A 19,081-nucleotide genomic window follows, 5' to 3' on the forward strand; every position below is an offset into this window, starting at 1 on the left:
ATGTAACGCTTTTGACACGGTGAGTAAGACATTTAAGAGTTGGAGTGTTGTCTTTTACCAAAAAACACAAAAAAAACAACAGATACACACCTCATGCAGAGCTGTGTTTATTGTTTATATATTATTTTAATAACAAGAACAGTATTATGCATGAGATGAGAGAAAAAGCATGAAAATGAGCTGTTTTATCCATATACTTTTACTTTGTATTTGTATTTATATGCTGATAGTAAAGGAAACCTCGACCTGCCAAGCCAAAACAATGGTAGTGGGGGCATCACCGCTGCAGCTGCAATTTGAGGTCAGCCACATGAAAACGACGTGGGAGAAATATCCAGCATGACGCACGAGAGGCCGCAGATAGCACAGCGGTGTGGAGCCCCCACCCTGCCTCGGCTGCGGTCCGATAAAGTAACAAACAGTGCTAACAACGCTCACAAGAGCGCACGGCTGCCGAGACCTTTACCATTACACCTCTTCAGACAGAAGGAATTACTTTTTTTTAAGGAATTAATTTATTTTTTAAATCTCTCTATCTCTCTATACATTTTCAGATTTTACAGATTTCTTTAACTCACCCCTTTTTTTCTCTGCGTTTTGGTTACCCGCGTTTATGTTATGATAAAATGGTTTTACGCACACCTGACCTCGGCTCAGATGTGAAGTAATCTCACACTTTTTATCGTTTTACCTCAGTTAATCATCTAACGATCAGTGCAATAGGCTGCAATGCTCTCAGAGAGAGAGAGAACGCTCATTAAAAGTATATGGGAGAGACTGACTCCTGTGGCCGAGGATATTGGTTCAGAAGCGCTTCTTAGGTAGGTTCACACTCTGTGTATTATGAAGACATTTCCAAGATCTAAATTTGATGTATATTATAAATACATTTTCAATCCGACAGTTCTCTGGAGAACGTATCAGTCATTGATAGTTGACGTGGATGAATTATTGGATGTAGACCAAGCCACATATCATTCACAGACGCATTACTTAAGACAGTCTGATGCATTTATAAATATGAAGGTAACAAAGAAATCTGACATTTCTCTTTAGCTCTCAATCATAAAAATTACAAGTACACTTTAATTCACATATGAAGATGTAGGAATGCAGATCCAAACATTTTAAGCTGGATTTTTCGGAGAAATTTAAATTAGTTGTCAGTGCGTGTTGTTGTGATCATGATTATGACGACTACAGCGAAAGGAGGGGCCAACTTCAACCTCCAAGTGTTACCTACTCTTACTGTCATGATGTTTGTTATAAGATACAACAAAACAGCTCCATCGTCCATTTTTCCCCCCAATCCTGCAGGATGTTCGTCACATATCCGGGTACCAAGACATACTTTTCCCATCTCGACATCAGTCAACGCTCCCCCCACCTGCTCTCCCACGGGAAGAAGATCGTCCTGGCCATAGCAGAAGGAGCCAGAGATATCAGCCGTCTGACTGTCACCCTGGGTCCTCTGCAATCTCTGCACGCCTACAAGCTGCGGATAGACCCGTCCAACTTCAAGGTGCCTCTCCATAAGTACTTCCTATAGTGTGGAAATATACTCTGAATCCAGATTAGATCCATTTACAGTGAAGTTGGGATCACCTGTGTACAACATGCCCATTAAATCATGTAGCCTGCAGCACAACACAGAAGTGATTATGCAATAGAAATACATTTAGCCTATGTTTAACATGAACACACATTTAAGAACAATAAAATGAGTGATACATTAAATAGTGTATGTGTAATACATTGCTGATACCTGCTACCTCCATATATTTCCATATCAGAAATTAAGGTGTTTAAGTTTCATACAATCTTGAAGAAAACTATGGTAAACTGTGTCAGTATGTGTATTTATTTATTTATTTCACAAGGACATTTGTAGTTAAACCAGAGCAATGTTTATATCATGATCACCAATGTGTATCATACATGCAGCGTTATCAATGAGGCCAAAACAACACAAAATCTGGTGGTGCCACTGGAAAGATTTTCCTTTGAACTGTGTGTTAATTACTTCCGTAAATATAAGTAAGAGAGAGACTATTTTCACTACTAATCAGTTCTTTGTTAATATTGAATCTTTAATTTCTCTGCAGCTGTTGTCACACTGTTTGCTCGTCACCCTGGCCTGTCACTTGGGCGAAGAATTCACACCGGTTGCACATGCAGCAATAGACAAGTACCTGTCAGCATTCTCAGCTGTGCTCGCTGAGAAATACAGATGATACTGTTTCGAGGAAGTACAAGAGGCATTTATGATTATTTATGATGTGACATGTTGTGTGTTATGTGTATGTGCAGTTGTTACTATTATATCATGCATTGTTTTGTTATAATAAAAATGTGCAATTAACAAGATTTTGCTGAATAAATATTATGTATGTTTTCATTGGTGTATAATCCCATTCAAATAAGAATTGTTGTGTTTTCTTTACCTTACAATTAGCCCTTTATACAGAGAGAGGGTTCTCTTCCAAGGAGGCCACCATATTGCACCGTCATGTTTCTACAGTAGCCCAGAAAGGACAAATCACTGGTTCTATTTTTTCACAAAGTTATTCAATTGGTTTCAATCTGCAATCTCACCACTAGATGCCACAAAATTCTTAGTAGGCTACATAGCTCTCTTAAAGATCGCCTCCAGACACTTTTTAAGATGTTATTAAAATACTCTACTTTGAATAATAATGTGTGTCTGTTATGATTTTTTCCACAAAATAAGTTTGATTATCTTGTTAAGCTCCTTTCCTCCTTCTCCCACATCTAAAAATCCAGAATCTATAAATATGGAAATATATTTAGGCTAGTTTCAGAAAAATAACTGGAACTGCCGAAGATGTCTTCGACTTTACTGTAAAGTCCATTCTCAGTGTTTGTGCATTAGAGGCTTCACATTTCCACATCATACTTATGTAAGTTGGATGTTGGACCAGGATTGACTTCCAAACTATTTGTGATATAACAAATCCTGACCGTATAGGCCCGCCTCTTAAAAAAAAAAAGTCTTCCCACATTCAATCATTCAAACCTGAATCTGTGTCTTAACTTCTAAGTCAGTGGTCTCCAACCCTGCTCCTGGAGAGCTACGGCCCTGCATGTTTTAGGTATCGCCTCACTCTAACTCGTTATCAAGCAGCTGAGGCTCGTCAAAGGGCTTGATAATGAGTTGATTATTAGAATCAGGTGTGTTAGAGTGAGGAGATACCTAAAACATGCAGGGCAGTAGCTCTCCAGGAGCAGGGTTGGAGACCACTGTTCTAAGTCCTGTGTAACTTTATTTCTGATTATAACTGTGCTTTAAATAACACAGAGTTGTCCTTGCATTTGAGTGCAGTCCTCTTCTGTATTAGGGGAACAATAGAAAGTCTGGTGTCTATATAAATTTGTGGGTGTAAATAAAATAGTGGGTGCGGTGTGGTCTCTGGTGCTGAAATACATTTAGAGTAAATGTTGAGCTGTCCCTGGTGCTGAAATAAAACCTGTTGTAGTGCTGAGTACTGAGTCTATTCATGGTGCCTAAATACACATAATACATTTAGTGCTGCCCACAACAATGACATAATGTGAATGTAGACTTTTATTGGTAATGATATTGACAATGGAATTCTTATTTTCTAATTGCTCCATTAATAACACCTGACAAGGATAGGTTTGTAATTAGCCTGCATTTCTGAGCTGGTGGAGCATTTTTATTTTATTTTTTTAATTCAGAGGAAAAATAGAAAGTTCTTTTATCCCCACAAAATAATCTATGGCAGCTGTTCTAGATTGGTCAGGGTGATGTGGTGGTAGGGTTCAATATGTCTCAGCTGTCCTTAGCAGTTCAAAAAAATCAAGATTTCTAAATCTAAAAGTGTAATTTGTATATTTGACTTTTTGAATTCAGCTTCTGATTTGTGCATAAAATACATTAAATTGAAATAAAGATGATTCAATCAATCAATCAATCAATCAATCAATCAAACTTTATTTATATAGCACCTTTCAAACAGACTAGTGTAGTTCAAAGTGCTTTACAGTTAGCTGACTGACAAGCTGATAATAAGACAGAACAAGTAACAAAATAAAATAAAAAATAGTAATGAAAAAAATAATAATAAGAACAATTTTAAAAGACAAAACTGGAGATCAATGCACGCAAAATAAATTAAAAATGATTTTAAAAAAAAGCTTAAATATTTAAATAAAATAAGTAAAAGCTAGTGTAAAATAAAGTAGACAAAAAATGAATAAATAAATACATTTTTTTTTAAATTAACACATCAAAAACAAGCAAAATAGAATCAAATTAAAAGTTATTAAATTATTAAATTATTAATCAAAAGCCAGGCTGAACAGGTAGGTTTTGAGTTTCCCTTTAAAGAATTTCGACACTTCCAGTCTCCAAAAATTTAATTACAATAATTAAATTATGCAATTGTTGAAAAAAACAAAATTTCTGCATTAAAAAAAACGTATCAATTATTTCATATAATCATCATATTAGTAATAAAATCTATTTAGGGTCTTTATATTCAAAATATATCATAACATCTTAACAAAAAGTTTTTACTTATGTTTATGATGGAAATGATAACTAAAATCTGACCAAAATTTGGCTAGAAAGTTGCAATAATAACAAAAAAAAGAGTAAGTGATTCATTTTCCTTTTTAAAAAAACAGTTCACATCTGCAGCAGCAACATAATTGTGTCAATTTTCCACGTTATTTACTAGACTTGCATCAATAGAAGGTATTAAAATAAAATGTATCAACATTTCACAAGGTTGGAAATATTGTCACTTATACATTTCTGTGTCTGTCATTTATTTTGGTGTAAATTAAGTAAATTAAGTCAAGTTATGTTTTTTTCTGTTAGGTGTCCTTATGTGCCCTTGAGTTTTGCTGAGGGGCCTCCAGCTCTTATCTCTTCTGAACTGTAAGACAGCCTACATGCTTGCTGAGTTCATGTGCCAGATATAAAAATAAGATGTCATGATTAAAATTTGCCCTCAAATGACACTAAAACCACTTACAGCAATCAACACAGCCTGTAGAGAGTCTACAGACTCTAATCCTTGTTGTCATTCTTAATAAAAATATTTCCAGTGTATGCAGGCTTATGCAGTTTTTAATTATTTCCATTCCATTTCTATTTACGTCCATCCACACAGCCAGGTTTGGAAATATAGCCTACAACCTTTCCTTTTTCATGATGATATGGGCTGCCTTTTTTTTGTTCCACTCTTAAAGGACAGCTTCACAATTTTTCAAGTCTGTCTCAAAACATTCAGGTGCCCAAATGAACACTGAAATAGTATTTTATTGCCATAATCATTTCTCCTCTTCATACTGACGATTAGAAGATCCCTTCATAATGCACTTACAATGTAAGCAAAAGGGGACAAAATACGATATGATACGATATGATACGATACGATACAATTTGTTACAGTACGATACATACGATACAATATACTTTATTGTATAATTTTAGGGAAATTCGTCTTGGACTCAAAGGCTGCACACATAAATGCCTCCATAGTTACAATAAACAAACTACATTTGCACAAAACAGCACCAGCTGTTTCAATAACAACAATAAATTGCACATAACAAAATATTGCATTCACCCCATGGTAAAATACAATGCACATTGCATGTTACACATATTTCACACACCCCATAATAAAACACCATGAGACCACTGCACAATCCCTACAGCCTCAAGCAGCATTTTTTAAAGGTCTGATAGAAGTAGGCACAAATGAGTTTTTAAAATAGTTGAGTTTACAGTTGGGGAGTCTGTATCGTCTGCCAGAGGGCAAGAGGTCATATTCTGTGTGGAAGATATGTGATGGGTCGGTCATTATTCTATTCTATTATTATGAGCATGGCTAAGAACAGCTCATATATTAACATATATCTTTCAGTGTTACAGTGCTTTCAGAGTCCCTCTTTTTGTTACTATACTTCCACCGCAAAACACAAAACGGGAATTTGATGCTAAAAATACTGTTAATGGGCGCGCAGGCGGTCGAGTGGTTAGAGCGCATGCCACATACGCAGCCGACCCCGGTTGGAATCCCGGTCGGAGGTCCTTTGCTGCATGTCACACCCCCCTCTTTCCCATGTTTCCTGTCTGTCTACTGCTAAATAAAGGTGTCTATGCCAGACAAAAAAATAATAATACTGTTAATGTGGCGGATTTCCACAAGATGACTACTGAAGACTCATATACGCTGTAGTGGCGGTTCTAGCTTGTACGGCGCCCTTGAGTGATAGATAGGTAGTGGAGAGATCACAAATACCAAAAATGAAGTACGAAGAATAGACACAATTCTAGCATATAAACATATATATCACACAAATAGAAGCATACACTTATAAATCAATATTACCCATCAAGAATCCAGCTGGTTCACACACTAGACCTATAGGGCGCACACTGCAACAAAGTTAATAGACCCACACCATGACATTATATCATTGACGTGATGTTCTTTATGGTGTGTGTGTGTGTGTGTGTGTGTGTGTGTGTGTGTGTGTGTGTGTGTGTGTGTGTGTGTGTGTGTGTGTGTGTGTGTGTGTGTGAGCCCCGTGCCACCCCGACAAGACAATGCCCTGGGCGGCTGCCCACATGCCCATATCTTAATACGCCACTGAAGAGGAGGAATAATTACCTTGAAAAAAGCCTATTTCAGTGCTCATGTGGGAGTCAAATTGTTTTAAAACATATTTGAAAAAATGTTAGCCTGTCATTTTAGTTTGGCTAAATAAATTAACGATTCCACCAGCAACAATTAACAGTGTTATAATTATTAAAATCCCATGCATATTTAATATGATGCACATAATAAAAACCTCAAATCCAAACTGGCTTTATACTGAATAACGACTGAATGTTAACATGATAGCATATTCTAGATTTCTAATGCAAAACATTGTGTGATGCATACTGCAAAGTTAAAACTCAAGCATTAAAATACTCAACATAACACTTGTTTTTTTCTAAGTGCACCATACGGCTGTGCAGAAGTTGGTACACATGAATAGAAAGAATACAAATACGACAAATGACGTTTGCTTCATTTGGCCTTTATTTCTTCATTAAAGGAATAAACGACTTGTAAAACAGACGTTATTTCTTTTTTGGGTGTCCAGTTGTTTGAGTGGGGGGGCTGCTGGATCTAGTGGTACTGTCTTCCCAGAGCGGACACCACGACGGACAGGAACTTCTGGAAGGCGCTCTGAGTGTCGGCGTTGAAGGCATCTCCGAGTTTGGCAGCGACGACGATGGTCAGGCAGTCAGAGAAGATCTATACAGGGTCATACATAAAATAATTACATAAGAATAAACAAAATGACATTTAGCATCATGGAAGACTGCATTTTGATATGTGGTAATGAGGTGATACATCTAACACTACAGAAGTGGAAAAGGCGTGAAGGTATACCTTGAAGTTGTCGGGGTCGACGTGCAGCTTCTCAGAGTGCAGGACACTGAGCTCGGCATAGGCAGCCTTGATGTTGTCCATGTTCTTCACAGCCCTGTCCAGACCGTGCAGCACCTTGACACCATGGGCCGCAATTTTTGGGTTGCTCTTGATGGCCTCATTGGTGGACAGATCACCATAGGCGCCAAAGTACCTCTGAGTCCAGGGGTAGACGATCAGACACCTGCAGGGGGGAAGAAACCGGTGAGTTGGAGCAATTTCTCTTACATTGAAAACATGTTTCATCTTAACATTCATGCATTTCATTCTTCATTTCACAACCAGCAGATCCCATACCTGCTGAGGGCCTTGGCACCGATTTCTTCATAGTCCAAGTTGGAGAAGATGCCGGTGATGATGCTGCGCTCCTGCTGAGTCCACTCAACCATGATTGCTCTTGTTTGTTCAGGCTTGACACAAAAGACTGAATAATTTGCATGAGCTTGCACCCTGCCTATTTGAATGTCTCCAAGCACCACCCACCCCCTGCTGTGATAGGCTGGAGATGAAATGTTGCAGATAACCGCAGAAGCCGGTAGAAATTTCTGGAAATTATGATACTGATAATGTTTTTAATGACTCATAGAAAATGTTTCAGGTCCAGTTAAGATAGTTCGGGAAATAGTTAATCAAGCACTTTTCATATTTACTAGGGTGGATTCATGCTTACTACAAGAAATATACATTATAAAAGTATTTTTATAATATTATTTCTTGTTTGAAATAAATGATTTCCCCAAAACAAAACATTAAAATCAGGACAAACTGTGCTTTATTTTTTTTGCACTTTCACCGTTTTTAAGATAGGATTTATTAAAATATTTCCAGAAATATTCTGTTCCCATTTTTATATGAAGGATAGGTATAGTTTTCATCCCGAGGTATTTCTCTGGCCTTTTTTGACTGTTACTTTATTATTTCTCAGCATGCATAATTTGCTGAAGTTAAAGCAACAGTTATTTTTTTAAATACTTAATTTGCACCATTTCATTTTAATCAGTATCTTTAATCATATGTTTAAAAAATACCAAAAGCAACCAAAGTATATGCGGTTATATTACAATGACGAAAAAGGATGTATGAAAATAGTTTAGTTTAGTTTGCACAAGTTAAAATTTATGCAAAAAATAAAAATAATATACAGTGCAGGGAGATGGGCTTATTGAAAGCCTCCACCTAAAAAATGTTAAAACTTCACAATATTACAGAAAATAATATGGCCACATCAAAGTGAGAACAAAATAACGTGTATGAATTGATATATTTAGATTGAATGGCTTTTTGTTCATATATTTGGGTAAAAAAAAACAACTCATAAAATGAGGCATATACAGCTTTAAAAAAATAAAAATAAATAAATATATATATCTTTAAATCAACTTGAAGTGTGTTATTAGACTTTATGGATATCACTGAATTCATTCAAACATGTCTTTATTTGCCAAGCAGTTGGTCATGGTTTAATGCCAGAACTTTTATCTGTGGCACCACACTCTCCAGCAGCGCCCCCTCCACACCCACGCACCCAGTGCCTAACTTTATGTATGTTTGATTAAGAAAATATTTGAGCCGTTGATAAAGGGACTGCGCGTTCTCTCCTCCCAATGATAGGCAATCAATTTATGTCAGGAATCAAAAACGTCCAATTAAAGAACAATTAAATTGCCAATCAATCTTATATGATCTTCACAGCTGTACTATGGTGACTTAAATTTATTAATTATAAGGAAATTATTAATTGTGTGCATAGAGCTTCTGTAGCCTATTGTGTCGTAGCCTATAATAAGAGTGTAATTTACGACTATTTTTGTTGTCATTTTGATCAAAGTGGTCAATGCAGAATCTGCAGATCGGATTTATTGCGTCTTCAGATGAACCATATATCTTCTGCCTTCGTGTTTTTGCTTCTTTTTTTAAATTTCTGGAAATTGAACAGATCTCCCCAAATGCACATAATGAGTTAATTGTGTCAATTTAGTCTGAAAAACAAAACAAATGTGATCCAAATCTAGTTTTCATGTACATGCTTGCATTTAATCCTTAAACAGGCAACGTGCACCTGGAAATACAGACTCTTAAGGTGTTTGAATGGTTAAGGTGGCTGTTCAGTTGTATGTGCCTTGAATTGGTAGAACTGAAGCCTGTGGTAGACCTACACTTTGATAGAAATGATATAACTCAGTTTAGACACTAGTATGTGTGATATCTCTCTCTTTATTAAATAAAGCATTCAGTTGTTTTTACCAGTATGACCATTTTATAACTTAATAGGGAGAACGTACAGTATCTTGAAGGAGATACAACTCATAGTGACGAGTTTTGTATGTATGTATGTGTGCATGTGCATGTGTGTATGTATGTATATGTGTGTATATATATATTTTTGTCTTTTACCAAGTTTATTTAAGTGTGAGATGTGTGTGTGTGTGTGTGTGTGTGTGTGTGTGTGTGTGTGTGTGTGTGTGTGTGTGTGTTTGTGTGTGTGTGTGTGTGTGTGTGTGTGTGTGTGTGTGTGTGTCTGTCTGTGTGTCTGTGTGTCTGTGTGTGAGTGATGAACGAGGATGGAGCTGTTTTAAAATTTCGTTGTATTGACCTCAATGCAGTGACAATAAAGACAATTCAATTCAATAAAAATCAAAAATTATTATTATATATATTAGATTATTTTTCACATCTTATTTTCCACTGTGAAAAATATACGCCTGTCAACAGAAACTGATGATTGTTGAACTTTGCTTGTGTGGAGCAAGTGCTGAGATGTTGGATAATGTGTGAACAGGCACCTTGCAGGCCTTTAGGACAGGCAATAATAATAATAATTGTCCATGTGAAGAAGTCTGTCCTTAAACTGGTTCAGAACATAGAAAATAAGGCGGAGGTGTCTCATTTGGCTTAACTTCAACTTTGAAATATTGCTGAAGAAGGACTATTTATTATTTAGATCATCATTCACATCACCAACTGGGGCGTACACTCACTCACCCCTTTGAGTGTGACAGCTGCTGCTGAATCATATGGCCTGAGATGACCCCCACCCCAACCCTGCACCCCTGCTTAACTCTGCTGCATCGCCTCATGCGTCAAAACAGAAGACCAAAAAATGAGTGTGTCATACTCAAATGCTCATTTAAAAAAAATAAATTGCCAACTCTTTACCCGTTGCAACCCGCTGATATCGCCTCTTGGCTGGCCTCAAGCCACCGCAGTCTTTATCAGCAGGAGAGGCAGGGTCTCACCTGCGTCAGTGGTCACGGCTTGGCATCAGTCCGTGTGGGTGTGACTCTTCTGCCAACTGAATTTAAGTAGACGCCCTGCCAAACAAACATTAGTTCATCACTATTCAGGTAGAGAGAACCAAGCAAACATGACATCACTGAATGACAAGGACAAGGCCGCCGTCAAGGGGCTGTGGGGCAAAATCTCCAAGTCAGCTGATCAAATTGGTGCTGATGCTCTGGCCAGGTAAGTGTCATTGATCATTAGAAGGACATTGACATCAAATGTAGTTTTATGACATACTTTAAACCTTGTGTCTGCAGCCGATCAGCGACTTGTCTGTCTGATGAAAGTCCTGGCATCACGCGTGTCAGCGCATCAACATCTGGGCTCTCATCTGCTATTTTTGACATTTAGCTAAACGTTTAGTTGCTTAAGTTCTTAAATTGACTGGTAATGCAACAAAGTAAATTCAACTTTAAAAAAGAATTTTAAAAAGAAAGTAAAACGTGAAGGAAATGATTTTAGATTTCTTTTAAACTACAGCAACCTCATTGACACTGAAGGCACATATTTGGGGTTGTTGTGGAGATCTGTTGTCCACATTATCAACCAAAAAGTATCACTGTAGCTCTAGTTGAGGCTTGATCTCACAACCTAGGCACGCTGATCGATTGCTCCAAATATTGTTCCATATGATAGTTGTGCTTATTTTCTCTCTTCTCTCTATCTCCGCAGGATGCTCGTGGTCTATCCCCAAACCAAGACCTACTTCACCGGGTGGTCAGACTTTAGCGCCAACTCCCCCCAAGTGAAGGGCCATGGCAAGAAGGTCATGGGTGGAGTCGCCTTGGCCGTATCCAAGATCGACGACATCACTGCCGGCCTGATGGAACTCAGTGAGCTGCATGCCTCCAAACTGAAAGTGGATCCTACCAACTTCAGGGTAAGACGAACAGCCATGTGTTCATGATATGAGTGATGTGATGAGATTACGGTCTTTTACAGTTCCTCCAATGCGCTCTAGATAACTTGACGGATACATACTTTTAAGCAGTTTATAGAGTTTTATTCGGGCACAAATGACACAGGCACAGTTTTAAATCAGTTCAGTGTAAATTCCAGTCTTAAATGCTCTTAATATGTCTTTGCTCTGTCATCTGCAGCTCCTGGGCCACTGCCTTCTTGTGGTGATCGCCAACCAGTACCCTAAGGACTTCTCCCCTGCTGTGCATTGCTCCGTGGATAAATTCTTTGCTGCCCTGGCCCTGGCTCTGGCTGAGAGATACCGCTAAGCTTTCAGCAGAGAAATGCGTTCTGCCATAAAGATTACCTTGTTCATTCATGGTAAAATAATAAAATCATAAACTGCATGATCACTAAAGCTCAAAATGTGTCTTTTATGTTTCTCTTTTACTCCATACCTGCACAATTCACCGCGTATATCACTCAGGAGTTTATTGCATAGTTGTTCTGGCTATTAACGAGGGAAACACACCAAGTTTTGCACATTTGTTTTTATTTCATACTGAAAAATCCACTAAGTTTGACATGAAAGGGGAAAAAAAACAAAAAAACAACAACATCAAATTGACCATATGACACTATGAAATGATTGAGAAGTATTTAGTATTTGAAAGGCAGCGTTAAATAAAATACATCATTATTATTATCATGATTATTATCTGCTGGGACACACAATGTTAACAGGTTTATTGTCGTCTGAGCAATAAACCCACAGTTGAGACTTTTATGATTTCATGATCACTCGTAACTGATGGTCACCGAGAATGAGCCTGAAATATAAGACAGACATATTGTTATTATTTTTGGCATTTTAGTCAATCGGAATATACGTTCATGTTTAGCTTCTCTTACCTGAGCAAAGCAGCGGCTACCAGTCCCCCTCCTATGGGTCCGGCCCAGTACACCCAGTGGTACTCCCAGTAGTTGGCCATCACAGCCGGGCCAAAAGCCCTGGCAGGGTTCAGACACGTCCCTGACACATCACCCCTGCACCAAGAAACAAATAGTGTGTTTGCATATTTTAATGAAATACAATTTGAACATTTAAAAAAATAAAAATCACATCATCAGTCACATTTTAATTTTAATCATAGCCTATAATTACTAATAATGTGCTTTCAAAGTTTTACTGTTGGTAAGATCACAATTTTTTTTTGATAAAATAAAATAAATATATGAATTTTCTGTTGATAAGATCAGGAATAATTTTAAAATAAAATACAATAAAAATAAATCTATGGGGTCTGTTTTGTGTCATTGTAGATAAAAGTATTGGTAATTGATTTTGAAATTATTAATGAAGTAATGATTTAGAAATATTTAAAGTAATTTACAAGAAAATATCTCTAACTGTAGCTACTTAAAAGTATATATTCAATTAAACATAAATAATTAAAGATTATGTCTATATTTCAAATAAAATATGTAATATAAATAAAATAATTCATTTTTACTAATAGCAGTTGGTTTAAATATTGAACACAGTGCAGTCATGTTATAATAAATGTATTATGATAATAAAGCTGGCAATAAACTCTACACACACACATTATATGGTCATCGCCCTTTTATCTCACCCTGCCAGAATGTTAATGATGACAGTACACCCCACCAGGAAAGGAGCCAAGGGGGTTTTTGTCTTTCCGTTGACGGCCACCAGCAGCACCACCATGGTCACCAAGCAGGTCATGGCCACCTCCCCAAAGATGGCTCCAGGCAGCTGGCTTTCTGACTTGATGATATCAAACGCAGCCCCTGTAGCATTTATGTATCTCTCTGCAGGCACCATCATCTGTGAAATGTCATTGATGATGAGCATTTTTAGGTTTTCTTAAGAAAAAAAATGTTAAAATGTGTGCAAAAGCATATTATTAGTCTCAAGATTTCTCTAAGTGATTTTCAGGTGAATTTTCAACTGACCTTGGCCATTCCAGCTCCAAGCACTCCTCCAATTAGCTGGCTGACGAGGTAGGGTCCCACCATAATCAGCTCCATGCCTCCGCACAGGTAGATGGCAATGGTGAAGGGAGGGTTGAAATGGGAGCCGCTGGAAGGAGGGAAAGAAGTAAAAGCAAATTTAAAAGATGGTTTTTAAAAGGAGAGATCATGCAAAATGCAAGAGGCACAAATGATTGTTCAGGTAATACTGCACATTCTGTCTTCCTTTACCTGATGTTATCCATGACCGCCACCATCACTGCCACTGCCAGTCCATGCACCAGGGCTGGCTGCAGCCGTCCAGCTGCTGGAACGTTCTCAATGACTGACACGCAGCCGATGAAAACGAAGAACATGGTGCCCACTATCTCTGCCAGGCAGGGCTGGCATAGTCTCTCGTATGTGTTGGGATTTCTGGCCACAGGTGCCTTCTTGCCTTTATCCATCAGAGTTGAATCAGTGTCGTCCATTTCCATTTTCTCAACTCCCATTGTTGCTTCTTTTTTTTTTTTTTGCTTCTACTTCTTGTTCTGTTTCTGTTCCAAGATTCTCACATATACTATAGTTTTAAGGATTTTGGTAGTGTTTGCCTACCTGTGTGCCTCTCAGCAACTACAGTGCACCTGAGCCACCCTGCAGACTAAGTAAAGGGCATTGCAAGGTGTTGTGATTATTTATACCTATCAGCTGGCACACTGAAGTCATAAAACATCAAATCCCTGCCCAACTCTAAACTTTATGTGACCCGAGCTTCGTCTTTCATGAGCCAAGCCAGGTAAGCCAGTTCTTGCAGGAGTCCTCCTAAGGTAAAAAGTTCAGGCTAATCAAGCATGACCTCGCAGTGGGTCATACAGACCTAGCGTAACTGACAGTAGCCTAAAAGATAGACTTTAAACTTTGTGTCAGGTTTTATGGTCGAGCGCGTTGAACTCATGTCATCTAGGATCATTAGATCAGATCAAACGGAGTATTCTTACATTGTTCTGCTAACACTTTTACTTATATTCAGTGGTGTGCATCTAATTCAGTGCTGTACTTCAGTACGATTTTAAGGTACTTGCACTTTACTTGAGTATATCCATTTAGTGTTGCTTTGATACTTTGACATTTCATGCACTGAGACCAGTTCATTTCAGAGGGAAACATTGTGCTTTTTACTCCACCACATTTAACGTCTAGTGACTAGTTATTTTGTAGATTGAAATTTTACATAAAACATTTACAAAATACAGTAAATTGTTAATGCAACCTTTCTGGCTTATGACACCAAAGCCAGAAAGGTTGCATTGTTTGGTGGCCCCACCAAACAATGTTTGGTTGGGGCCACTTGTCATGTTTCAGATGTTTGCAGTTTCAACAAAGAGTGGTTTTCCCACTTAATTCCTCAGATGGTTTCATTAAATAACTTTCTAGAAAGAGGGAAAATGATTAAGGTTAGAGAACATTCTGAAACTGAATACAAATTTGTGAAGCAGAACTTCGTGGGGTTTTGCTTTTACATTCCTAACCCATTAATCATTTCACAACCCCTCAGATTTATATTGTGACACTTCAAAGAGGGCCCATCCCCTAAGTTGTGAACCAACGGGTATAAATAATCACAACACCTTGCAATGCCCTATACTTAGTCTGCAGGGTGGCTCAGGTGCTCTGTAGTTGCTTAATCCTTAAAACTATATTAGATGTGAGAATCCTGAGCCAGCAGCTGGACGGCTGCAGCCAGCCCTGGTGCATGGACTGGCAGTGGCAGTGATGATGGCGGTCATGGATAACATCATGTAAAGGAAGACAGACTAGTAGAAGTGTGGTTACATTCACAATTTGACTAGTGTTTTGTGTGCAGTATTACCTGAACAACCATTTGTGTCTCTTTCATTTTGCATGATCTCTCCTTTTTAAAACCATCTCTTAAATTTGCTCTTGCTTCTTTCCCTCCTTCCAACGGCTCCCATTTCAACCCTCCCTTCACCATTGCCATCTACCTGTGTGGAGGCATGGAGCTGATTATGGTGGGACCCTACCTCGTCAGCCAGCTAATTGGAGGAGTGCTTGGAGCTGGAATGGCCACCTGAAAATCACTTAGTCAAATCCTGAGACTAATTATATGCTTTTGCACACATTTTAACAAACTTTTTCTTAAGAAGACAAAAAAATGCTCATCATCAATGACATTTCACAGATGATGGTGCCTGCAGAGAGATACATAAATGCTACAGGGGCTGCGTTTGATATCATCAAGTCAGAAAGCCAGCTGCCTGGAGCCATCTTTGGGGAGGTGGCCATGACCTGCTTGGTGACCATGGTGGTGCTGCTGGTGGCCGTCAACGGAAAGACAAAAAAAACCCTTGGCTCCTTTTCATGGTGGGGTGTACTGTCATCATTAACATTCTGGCAGGGTGAGATAAAAGGGCGATGACCATATAATGTGTGTGTGTAGAGTTTATTGCCAGCTTTATTATCATAACATATTATCACATGACTGCACTGTGTTCAATATTTACACCAACTGCTATTATTAAAATTTAATTATTTTATTTATATTACATATTTTATTCGAAACATAAAATAATCTTTATTTATTTATGTTTAATTAAATATATACTTTTAATTAGCTACAGTTAGAGATATTTTCTTGCAAATTACTTTAAATATTTCCAATCCATTACTTCATTAATAATTTCAAAATCAATAACCAATACTTGTATCTACAATGACACAAAACAGACCCCATAGATCTATTTCATTGTATTTCATTTTTAAATTATTTCTGATCTTATCAACAGAAACGTATTACTGTATTATATATGTTTTATTTTATTTAAAAATATTTCTGATCTTACCAACAGTAAAACTTTGAAAGCACATTATTAGTAATTATAGGCCATGATTACAATTAAAATGTGACTTTTCTTTATTTTGATTGTTAAAAAAGATACAACTGTATTTCATTAAAATATGCAAACACACTATTTGTTTCTTGGTGCAGGGGTGATGTGTCAGGGACGTGTCTGAACCCTGCCAGGGCTTTTGGCCCGGCTGTGATGGCCAACTACTGGGAGTACCACTGGGTGTACTGGGCCGGACCCATAGGAGGAGGCCTGGTAGCCGCTGCTTTGCTCAGGTAAGAGAAGCTAAACATGAACGTATATTCCGATTGACTAAAATGCCAAAAATGGTAACAATATGTCTGTCTTATATTTCAGGCTCATTCTCGGTGATCATCAGTTACGAGTGCTGATGAAATCATAAAAGTCTCCATTGTGGGTTTATTGCTCAGACGACAATAAACCTGTTAACATTGTGTGTCCCAGCAGATAGATAGATAGACAGATATACACTTTATTGTCCCAGAAAGGAAATTTGTCCTGGACTCCAAGTGCTGAGACAAGCTGCCGCTGTAGTTAAAAAGAAAAAAGAAACGTTTTAAAAAAGTAATAAAAAAAAAGGAAAGTTGCACATTTGCACAACAGTAATACAATATAAATAACAAAGTTGCACATTTGCACCACAATAAATAAATACAATGCTACCTATTGCTTCATGATAATAATCATGATAATAAGTATAGGGCATTGTAATTATTTAAACCCAGTGGTTCCCAATGGAGGTGATGGACCTTCTCTGAAGTGTCACAAGATAAATCTGAGGGGTTGTGAAATGATGAATGGGTTAGGAAAGTGAAAAAAACCCACATAGTTCTGCCTCACAAATTTGTATTCAGGTTCAGAATTTTCTCTAACTTGAATAATTTTCCCTCTTTCTAGAAAGTTATTTATTGAAACCATCTGAGAAATGAAGTGGTAATATCACTCTTTGTTAAAACTGCAAACATCTGAAACATGACAAGTGGCCCCAACCACTAAGTAAAGGGCATTGCAAGGTGTTGTGACTATTTATATCCATCAGCTGGCACATTGAAGTCATAAAACATCAACCTGCCTAACTCTAAACTTTATTTGACCCTATAGCTTCGTCTTTATACTGAGCCAAGCCAGGTAAGCCAGTTCCTGCAGGAGTCCTCCTAAGGTAAAAAGTTCAGGCTAATCAAGCATGAACCCACAGTGGGTAATACAAACCTAAATTAACTGACAGTAGCCAAAAAGATAGACTTTAAACTTTGTGTCAGTTTTTATGGGTGAGTGTGTTGAACTTATGTAATCAAAGATCATTAGACCAGATCAAACTGAGTATTCTTACATTGTTCTGCTAACACTTTTACTAAGTTATATTCAGTGTTGTGCATCTAATTCAGTGCTGTACTTCAATTATATTTTAAGGTACTTGCACTTTACTTGAGTATATCCATTTAATGTTGCTTTGATACTTTGACATTTCATGCACTTAGACCACTTCACTAAATTTCAGAGGGAAACATTGTGCTTTTTACTCCACCACATTTAACGTCTAGTGACTAGTTATTTTGTAGATTGAAATTTTACATAAAACATTTACAAAATACAGTAAAAGAGTGATTTTCCCACTTAAATTCTCAGATGGTTTCAATAAAAAACGTTCTAGAAAGAGGGAAAATTATTAAGGGTAGAGAAAATTCTGAACCTGAATATAAATGTGTGAGGCAGAACCACTGGATTAAGCTGACTTTATAGAAAGACAATGAATCTACCTTGGAAAATTTTACTTATGCATTGTTGCGTCATAATTCATTCTACTGATAATTGCGGTTTCCATAATTTCCATACTTTTACTTTTTTAATTTTTCTGATAACGTGTTTATATGCTCCGGTACTTTCACAGAAAGGTGATCTAAATAGTGACAAGTTAATGGAAAAATCAAAGTAAACAGATGATGAAACATAGATGTGATTACTACCAGTTGATAGAAGTGAACCGGTTTACGATCCTAATCTAGCTTTACTGCGTTGTGCAGTGCCCTCTCCTTGAACCATCTTAAATAATAAAACTATAAAAGCAAGCTTTTCCATTTCAGGACTTTGACCCGAATAATGACTACAAAACTGTAAATAAATAATAGTAGGTGGTGCCCCAGTAGCCCGATAGTTACTACACACGTAGCATCATCTCGACATACTTAATTCAATTCCAGCCAGGGACCTTGTTGCGTCCAATAAAGATAAAAATGCCAAAGAAAGAAAAGGAAAAAAGATAACAGAAGGTGTGATCATTTGTATGAAATGTATAATTTATTATCAATAATATGTAAAGTCCATGTCTGGAGCTGACATATACAACATATATCATTAAACACTTTACTGAATCATGAAATACAAACTGAGTGAAAGAGCAGATGCCAGCTGTTATAGCTGATCCGAGGACATACACAGATGTACACAGTTTAGCTGAAAAAATTAAATAACACAGTCTGACAACTGGAGGAATGCACGAACATCCAAATGAAAAAAGCCATCATCAGGTCAGTCTGGATGCCCTCTACTGAC

At 37.5% G+C, this 19,081-nt stretch overlaps 4 protein-coding genes and 1 pseudogene across 4 annotated transcripts; 3 read left to right on the plus strand and 2 right to left on the minus strand.

The window, feature by feature from the left end:
• The first annotated feature begins 28 nt into the window (after window positions 1-28).
• hbae4 (hemoglobin alpha embryonic-4) lies at window positions 29-2,691 on the plus strand. The gene is made up of 3 exons (XM_062442536.1): window positions 29-821; window positions 1,318-1,522; window positions 2,106-2,691. The coding sequence occupies exons 1-3, from the start codon at window positions 730-732 to the stop codon at window positions 2,232-2,234; spliced, it is 426 nt and encodes a 141-aa protein (XP_062298520.1). The 5' UTR covers window positions 29-729; the 3' UTR covers window positions 2,235-2,691.
• A 4,374-nt stretch (window positions 2,692-7,065) lies between these two features.
• On the minus strand, window positions 7,066-7,936 carry LOC134003248 (hemoglobin subunit beta-like). Its single transcript, XM_062442384.1, has 3 exons — window positions 7,782-7,936; window positions 7,446-7,668; window positions 7,066-7,307 (listed from the first exon to the last, which is right to left on the minus strand). Exons 1-3 carry the CDS (start codon window positions 7,871-7,873, stop codon window positions 7,179-7,181), a joined length of 444 nt encoding a protein of 147 aa, XP_062298368.1. The 5' UTR covers window positions 7,874-7,936; the 3' UTR covers window positions 7,066-7,178.
• A 2,852-nt stretch (window positions 7,937-10,788) lies between these two features.
• hbae5 (hemoglobin, alpha embryonic 5) lies at window positions 10,789-12,092 on the plus strand. Its single transcript, XM_062442423.1, has 3 exons — window positions 10,789-10,946; window positions 11,439-11,646; window positions 11,867-12,092. Exons 1-3 carry the CDS (start codon window positions 10,849-10,851, stop codon window positions 11,993-11,995), a joined length of 435 nt encoding a protein of 144 aa, XP_062298407.1. The 5' UTR covers window positions 10,789-10,848; the 3' UTR covers window positions 11,996-12,092.
• Window positions 12,093-12,275: 183 nt separating this feature from the next.
• Window positions 12,276-14,155, minus strand: aqp8a.2 (aquaporin 8a, tandem duplicate 2). Its single transcript, XM_062442701.1, has 5 exons — window positions 13,896-14,155; window positions 13,647-13,773; window positions 13,304-13,518; window positions 12,579-12,713; window positions 12,276-12,496 (listed from the first exon to the last, which is right to left on the minus strand). Exons 1-5 carry the CDS (start codon window positions 14,153-14,155, stop codon window positions 12,451-12,453), a joined length of 783 nt encoding a protein of 260 aa, XP_062298685.1. The 3' UTR covers window positions 12,276-12,450.
• Window positions 14,156-14,425: 270 nt separating this feature from the next.
• LOC134003836 (aquaporin-8-like) lies at window positions 14,426-16,913 on the plus strand (annotated as a pseudogene).
• The last annotated feature ends 2,168 nt before the right edge of the window (window positions 16,914-19,081 follow it).

The sequence above is a fragment of the Scomber scombrus genome, chromosome 21, assembly GCF_963691925.1.
Source record: "Scomber scombrus chromosome 21, fScoSco1.1, whole genome shotgun sequence".
NCBI classification, from domain to species: domain Eukaryota; kingdom Metazoa; phylum Chordata; class Actinopteri; order Scombriformes; family Scombridae; genus Scomber; species Scomber scombrus.

Excerpts from the sequence above, each read along its gene's own strand:
- LOC134003248 (XM_062442384.1), bottom strand. The coding sequence starts at position 7,873 with ATGGTTGAGTGGACTCAGCAGGAGCGCAGCATCATCACCGGCATCTTC. Across the intron at positions 7,669-7,781 it reads GGTGCCAAGGCCCTCAGCAG|GTGTCTGATCGTCTACCCCT; the intron begins GTATGGGATCTG and ends TCCCCCCTGCAG. Across the intron at positions 7,308-7,445 it reads TCGACCCCGACAACTTCAAG|ATCTTCTCTGACTGCCTGAC; the intron begins GTATACCTTCAC and ends GACCCTGTATAG.
- hbae4 (XM_062442536.1), top strand. The coding sequence starts at position 730 with ATGCTCTCAGAGAGAGAGAGAACGCTCATTAAAAGTATATGGGAGAGA. Across the intron at positions 822-1,317 it reads GGTTCAGAAGCGCTTCTTAG|GATGTTCGTCACATATCCGG; the intron begins GTAGGTTCACAC and ends CCAATCCTGCAG. Across the intron at positions 1,523-2,105 it reads TAGACCCGTCCAACTTCAAG|CTGTTGTCACACTGTTTGCT; the intron begins GTGCCTCTCCAT and ends ATTTCTCTGCAG.
- aqp8a.2 (XM_062442701.1), bottom strand. The coding sequence starts at position 14,155 with ATGGGAGTTGAGAAAATGGAAATGGACGACACTGATTCAACTCTGATG. Across the intron at positions 12,714-13,303 it reads ATCATTAACATTCTGGCAGG|GGGTGATGTGTCAGGGACGT; the intron begins GTGAGATAAAAG and ends TTCTTGGTGCAG. Across the intron at positions 12,497-12,578 it reads GTAGCCGCTGCTTTGCTCAG|GCTCATTCTCGGTGACCATC; the intron begins GTAAGAGAAGCT and ends CTTATATTTCAG.
- hbae5 (XM_062442423.1), top strand. The coding sequence starts at position 10,849 with ATGACATCACTGAATGACAAGGACAAGGCCGCCGTCAAGGGGCTGTGG. Across the intron at positions 10,947-11,438 it reads GGTGCTGATGCTCTGGCCAG|GATGCTCGTGGTCTATCCCC; the intron begins GTAAGTGTCATT and ends CTATCTCCGCAG. Across the intron at positions 11,647-11,866 it reads TGGATCCTACCAACTTCAGG|CTCCTGGGCCACTGCCTTCT; the intron begins GTAAGACGAACA and ends TGTCATCTGCAG.